This window comes from Sinocyclocheilus anshuiensis, unplaced genomic scaffold (assembly GCF_001515605.1).
Source record: "Sinocyclocheilus anshuiensis isolate Anshui unplaced genomic scaffold, SAMN03320099.WGS_v1.1 scaffold78, whole genome shotgun sequence".
Classification (NCBI taxonomy): Eukaryota; Metazoa; Chordata; class Actinopteri; order Cypriniformes; family Cyprinidae; genus Sinocyclocheilus; species Sinocyclocheilus anshuiensis.
In genome coordinates this window covers 86996-93478 of record NW_015544250.1, presented here as the reverse complement: position 1 = coordinate 93478, position 6483 = coordinate 86996, and the positions used below count along the sequence as shown (strand labels likewise).

At 33.9% G+C, this 6483-nt stretch overlaps 2 protein-coding genes across 2 annotated transcripts in view; one reads left to right on the top strand and one right to left on the bottom strand.

The window, feature by feature from the left end:
* Positions 1-1390, bottom strand: part of LOC107697875 (breast carcinoma-amplified sequence 1-like) — a 16929-nt gene extending 15539 nt beyond the window's left edge. Inside the window, exons 1-2 of the mRNA XM_016498720.1 lie at positions 1076-1390; positions 699-753 (exon numbers count right to left, since the gene is read on the bottom strand). Of these exons, the coding sequence (XP_016354206.1) occupies positions 699-734 (36 nt within the window). The 5' untranslated portion in view covers positions 735-753; positions 1076-1390. The remainder of the gene's footprint in view (positions 1-698; positions 754-1075) is intronic.
* A 4643-nt stretch (positions 1391-6033) lies between these two features.
* LOC107697845 (prefoldin subunit 4-like) overlaps positions 6034-6483 on the top strand; it is a 5127-nt gene continuing 4677 nt past the window's right edge. Inside the window, exon 1 of the mRNA XM_016498694.1 lies at positions 6034-6136. Within this exon, the coding sequence (XP_016354180.1) occupies positions 6110-6136 (27 nt within the window). The 5' untranslated portion in view covers positions 6034-6109. The remainder of the gene's footprint in view (positions 6137-6483) is intronic.

Sequence of the window (6483 nt, the reverse complement as noted above, 5' to 3'; positions counted from 1 at the left end):
ATTTAAAAAAAAAAACATGTCTATACAGTTTTGATCAAATTTTTGTTTCAGTTTTAGTTTTGCTTATTTTAGTTATAAAGTTAAACTAAATGAAATTGATAAATGTTGCTTTGGAAACTATAGCTGAAATAAAATAAAAAAAAAAAAATCTTTATTTTTTTAAGTAACAAAATGTTTTTATTTTTTATGGTTTTAATTTTAGTTAACTAAAACAACCCTGGCATAAATATGTCTCAGTAAACATAATGCTATCACATGATTGTCTTCAGCAGAGAAAGTATCAAAAGAGAAACAAAACTAAAAAATCTAGTTTTTAATCACATAATTAAATTGGAAAAGGAGTGTTATAATCTTTTTTAATTATAATGCATAATGCATAATGTATAATGATTTATAATCTGGCTTTTCTGAATCAAGATTATACACAAATATCTACCAAAACAAACACATAGCTGTCATAAAATTACTTGCTACATTGAAAACATTTGCTATAATCTACGACTAATTTGAACAAAAACGTTTTTAGGACTACACAGAATATTTGTACTTTTAGCAATGTAATCATCATATTGCTAAAATGCTGGGAAATAATTTATACATTTTTCTTGTATATTTAACTTAAAAATATAGATGTTGCAAAATAAAGCTATGTTAATATAAAATAATAAAAAAAAAAAAAATGAAAAAAATAATTTCACCTGCCGTTTTCTCTGAGTTGAATGCTCGTTTCCCATGGTCGCTTCAAGTCAGCAACTAAATATCGGCATTGACATTGAAAACGGCTATTAAACATAAATATGATGAACATATGCACAAAACAATTGTTCAACAGTCTGTTGCAAGAGCTACATTTAATCATATCACTAAAAGTCCTAATAAGAAACAGTACAGATCGCTGCAGGGCAGAGAAGCTCATAACCTGTTTTGGCTGTAGGTTCAATCCCATGCAGGGATGATAATTAAATTCTAAATAATATTACTGATTACTATAAAACTTACAGACAATCGCATATACTGATTTAACAAAAATACTGACATTAATACAAACGAAATTAATAAAAATATTTGTTTTTACCTTTCCACAGTCTTGTGCCCCAAACGGACAATTAGAGTCTGTGTACAGTTTCCAAAGCTCGATGAAAGCAATCTCCAGCAGTCTGCTGTCTGTCAGCCCGCGTGTGTACACATATACCTGTCCTAAGAGAGGGTGGGGCTCAAAACTTATTACCTTAAAGTACTTGTGAGACAAACTGTGGATGAGACACGGTCTGTGAACCTATTAGCACTGATGAACTCATGATCATGTCCTATTGTTTCTCACTGATGAGCTTTTCCACCTAAATAAAGATGACATGATTATCATACACATCAAAGATAAGGCATCAGACAGTATCATCCATTACTTCACTCAACGCACTGAAGCAGAGAGAGTGTCAGGCTGGTCTGAGAACAGCTCTCGCGGGACAGCCTGTTTTGTAGGTGTGGTTGAGCCCAAACAGGATGTGTGTAGAGGATATATAGCACAAGTTTATTTGCGCAGTATGACTCTCATCCAGGGCTTGAGTACAGAGTACATGAAAACAAGCTTACCAACCTAAGCCTTTATTTATTTAATGATTGCTCACTTGCAGAATACATGGGAAGGAACATGGAAAATGATGTGAAAAATTATTTTGAACTTTCTATGCAACAAAGAATCCTGAAATAGTCTGGTTTCCACAAAAATATGAAGCAGCACAATGGTTTTCAACACTGATAATAATCAGAAATGTTTCTTGAGCAGCAAATCAGCAGTTCAGAATGATTTCTGAAGGATCATGTGACACTGAAGACTGGAGTAATGATGCTGAAAATTCAACTTTACATCACAGGAATAAATGACATTTTAAAATAAATAAATTAAAAACAAAGAACGGTTATTTTATATTGTAATAACATTTCACAATGTTACTGTATTTTTAATCTAATAAATGCAGCATTGGTGGGCAACATAAATAAATAAATAATACATAACTTTTAAAAGGTACTGCAAGTTGCCTTAAAAATTGATATCAGTGTCAGAAAGATGATCATATTTTCCAGCAAGATTTGAGATGTTTCAAAGAGAAGAAACATCCAAAAAACTGTTTACTTTAAAGTTTCAATTAGATTTAAAATCCTAGATTTTCAATGTGAGATACTATTATAGTTTTGAATCAAGACTTTATTCATTTTTCTTACTTTCCATTTTAATTTTGGTCAAAGCTTTTAGTTATTTTTTATTTTGTGTTTTTAGTTTTTTTGATACAGTTGAAATAAAAGTAATAAATGCTGTTTTATATTGTATTTGAATTCAGTCAACATTTCTTTCTTTCTTTAAATTGTTTTAGTTTTATTTTATTAACTATAAAACCCTGTTCTGGACACCGCAGATTCATTGACCAGACTATTTGATCTTCACAGCCTGTTAAACTGATCAGTTTAAGCTCATCATCAAGCATTTTTGTGGATTTGCTTGGGCATTGTGATGAACCCTGGTTTTGATCATCGGCTCCAGATTGTAAAATAAATCCTACAGCAAAGTACCATCTAAATTCAAAGCATTTGTACAATAGACTGTTCAATAATACCAAAACTATATTTTGATTCTTTGAGTCAAATATTGACATATGAGATGTTTTGCAAATTCATTTGATTAATTAATCAGTATATTATGTAAATAATTTGATTAAAAAAATTAAAATGACCTAATTTTGTAATATTAACAGACTTTGACAATGATTCTTCTCTTGTTATTAGACTATTTGAAAAATATAGGAATATTAGAAAAATAAAATACTTGACATGAAAAAATACTATCATTGAAAGGGAAAAAAACAGACAGCAAACGTAGGTAGGCTAACATAAAGTTGACTGTTCTCCTGCATTAATCTTGTGATGTAATCACAGCATAATTGATGTTAAGGTTAGGGGAAGTCATGGCCTAATGGTTAGAGAGTCGGACTCGTAACCCAAAGGTTGCGGGTTTGAGTCTCGTACCGGCAGGGATTGTAGGTGGGGGGAGTGAATGTACAGCGCTCTCTCCCACCTTCAATACCATGACTGAGGTGCCCTTGAGCAAGGCACTGAACCCCCAACTGCTCCCCGGGTGCCGCAGCAAAAAAATGGCTGCCCACTGCTCCGGGTGTGTGTGTGTTCACTGCTGTGTGTGTGCACTTTGGATGGGATAAATGCAGAGCACTAATTCCGAGTATGGGTCACCATACTTGGCCACATGTCACGTCACTTTTTTTTCACTTTAAATGCATGTCATTGTGATCTGGCCCACCCTTTTCTTGACTGTTTTAGCATAAATCATCAATACTTGACCTTTATGATATATTAATATAATTCTTTTTACTGCATGACATGCATAAATACAGGCTAAATACATGCCGATTGTCTCCCACAGGCCCAGTTCGGCCGTTTCAGTCATTCTCCATTCTCTATTCAATTCACACATGGTTGTTTGAGCTGACGAATCCTCTCGCTTTGCCAAAACGTACTGTAAACGCTTTAATATCTCATTAAATGAACGTTAAACAGAACACTCTAATATGTACAGTGCACTGTGTTTTCTTATTCAACAGAAAGCATGACAACGAACAAAGGAGCAGATTTTGTCATGTAAGCGCCGTTCATGAATACAGAGTCACATTGTAAATGCACACACTGGGGGCGAACAGTAAATTCCTTCGTGGTCACTGTGAACTTGATCTGCCACCATGAAAGGAATTCCTGCAACATGCTAACAGTGAAAAACCTTGAAGGCATTCCACTAAAGCATCCAAATGAAGCATATTTTCATTAAGATATAAGACTGCACAGAATGCAAACAAGTTGCAATTATAGTTTTCACATTTATCAAATTCATATTTGTCATTGGTGCTCAAATATACACACATGTAAATTAAAGATAGCTATTAAAAATAATCATATATGAATGGTAATGTTGGGAAAAGGGGGGGGAATTGCATATCATCCCAATATTTGTCTTTGGGTGTAACACTGTTTACAAAGAGGATGTTTAAGAAACTAGCACTAGTAGCAACCACAGTGAGTTTGTTCAGTCAGGTTGTGTCCGCTGTCATTATGTTAACTAAATATTCAACAGCTTGTGTCCTGTGGCACGACTTTGTTTTACTTACCAGAAGAACATTGATTGTACACTCGATGGCTATTCTGAAGCTGAAAGAGATGGTTCACCCAAAAATGAAGATTCGGTCTTCATTTTCTGTCATGCATTTCTTAAAGGGGTCATATGATGCTGCTAAAAAGAACATTATGTTGTGCATTTGGTGTAATGAAACGTGTTTACGTGGTTTAAGGTTCAAAAAACACATTATTTTCCACATACTGTACATTATTGTTTCTCCTCTATGCCCCGCCTGCGTGGTTGACTCTTAACTTTTATAAAGAATATCTCTTTGGATTTGAGACTTTGCAACTTTACAGATCTTCTTTATGCACCAAGAGCTTGTAACACTTCAAAGAGAAAGGACAAATTTAAATCGCATCATATGACCCCTTTAAAAACATAAAAGAAGATATTTTGAGATGTCTTGAAGGTCCGTTTTTCTTCATATGGCCACTTTTGGCCCTGTGGGTTTTTAGAAAGTAACCAAGTAGGCCTATAATAACATTTAATTGTCATTTTTCATATTTTTTAAATGTTTTTATTTTATTTAATTTTTTTGACAAGGCTACATCGACAGGTATAAAGGTGGAACAAGGAAATCAATCCCTGGGGACATAAAAGTATATATATATATATAGGGTGATATCAGGCAAATTGGGCCATCAGGTAAAATGGGCCATTTAAGGTTTGGGTGTCTTATCTCTTTAAAAGTTAACAGCCAATGACTGCAAAGAATTTCAAACTGTTGCCATAACAGTACTTGACATTTAGCAAATTATTTTATTGGTCTGAGGTTGCTCAGGGGTGAGGGGTAATGCGTCATTTTGAGACCACGCCAAAAAAAAGCAAGGTGAGTGGCCTGACATATCCAATCTTACTTCTCAATAATAAGGTTGATAAATCAATAAAAAACAAATGCACATTTAGAAATAATGATTCATAACCCATGTCTTGATGGCCTCTGTGAGATAAAATGCTGATTCCTAAATAATCCAGATTTTTATATATAAAAAAAGCGTTTTTAGTTACTGGCCCAATTTACCTGAATGTGTTAAGATAAAATGAGCCACTAATTTCAGTTAAAATAGGCCACCTTCTGAGTTGAGTTTAAGCAGAAATTCTGGTGGTTCCTTTTATTAAAAATTATTTATATTGCAAATTTATGCATATGTATGTTTACGTGCACGCACACACACACACACACACACACTAGTTGTTCAGGTTATTGTTACATTTTTCAATGAATTTATGTTTTATTGATGAAATTGATTGAAAGGTTTCAGTGTCATACCTCTCCTCTTTGAAATTCTTTGCAGTCATTGGCTGTTAACTTTTAAACTGTTGCCATAACACTACTTGTTGTTGTTATTGTTACATTTTTTCATGAAATTTGTTTTATTGATGAAATTGATTGAAATTGATGATTTAATGTAATTCAAATTGATGTTCCAATGTAATTTAAATACAATGTCACACTGTTACATTATAAAATTAAATATAATTAAATGTGTTTTATCAGAAATGTCTTTATTTCACTTTGCAGTTTGACTGGCCCATTTTTGCTGATCAGCCGGCCCATTTTACCTGAACACTGCTATCTCAAAAAATGTGGGGCAGCTGTTTCAAAACCTGTAGGGCCTGAACAATTATATTTTATCACATCAATTCAACACAAAAACATTAAAAACAGTCCTTATTAATCATAATGACTATCGTCCAGATGTCAGTAAGTGTTGTGAAAATCCTAACCACAACAAAAACTGCGGATAATTTCAAGAAAACCGAAATGCAAAACTTAAGTGCTCAAGGCAGTTATTAAAGTCAAACACATGTCATTCATTCTCTCTCTAACAAAAGCTGCACATTTCCGAAATGGCAACAAACTCATGAATACCCACGTGCTTCATTCCGCCGCCGTTCACGCGCGTGCAAGCAGTCCGTTTCCTGTTCAAGATGGCAGCCACCATGAAGAAAGGAGTGGTATGTGTTCACAAACGCCTTTCTGTCCAGATTCACGGCGTGTTTTTGTGCGTGCTTAGTAACATGTAAGTGGTGCTGAAAGATGTAAAACAGTGCACGAGAGAAAGAGAGAGATGAGTGACTCCGGAGATTATTTGTTTTCACTGCTTCTGAGTGCAGCTAAATAGCTAACCTCACATGATTCGTGATTTTCTACCATTGACTTTTAATTCGTATTTACTTTTACGTTTAGCGTTCTACAGTAGGTTATTTGCCTTCAGATCACGTGCAAGTAAATATCTGCTTATGTCACTCTGAGGTTATTTACTAAGATTACAGCTACATGTTTTATGCTATTTGTGTGTGTG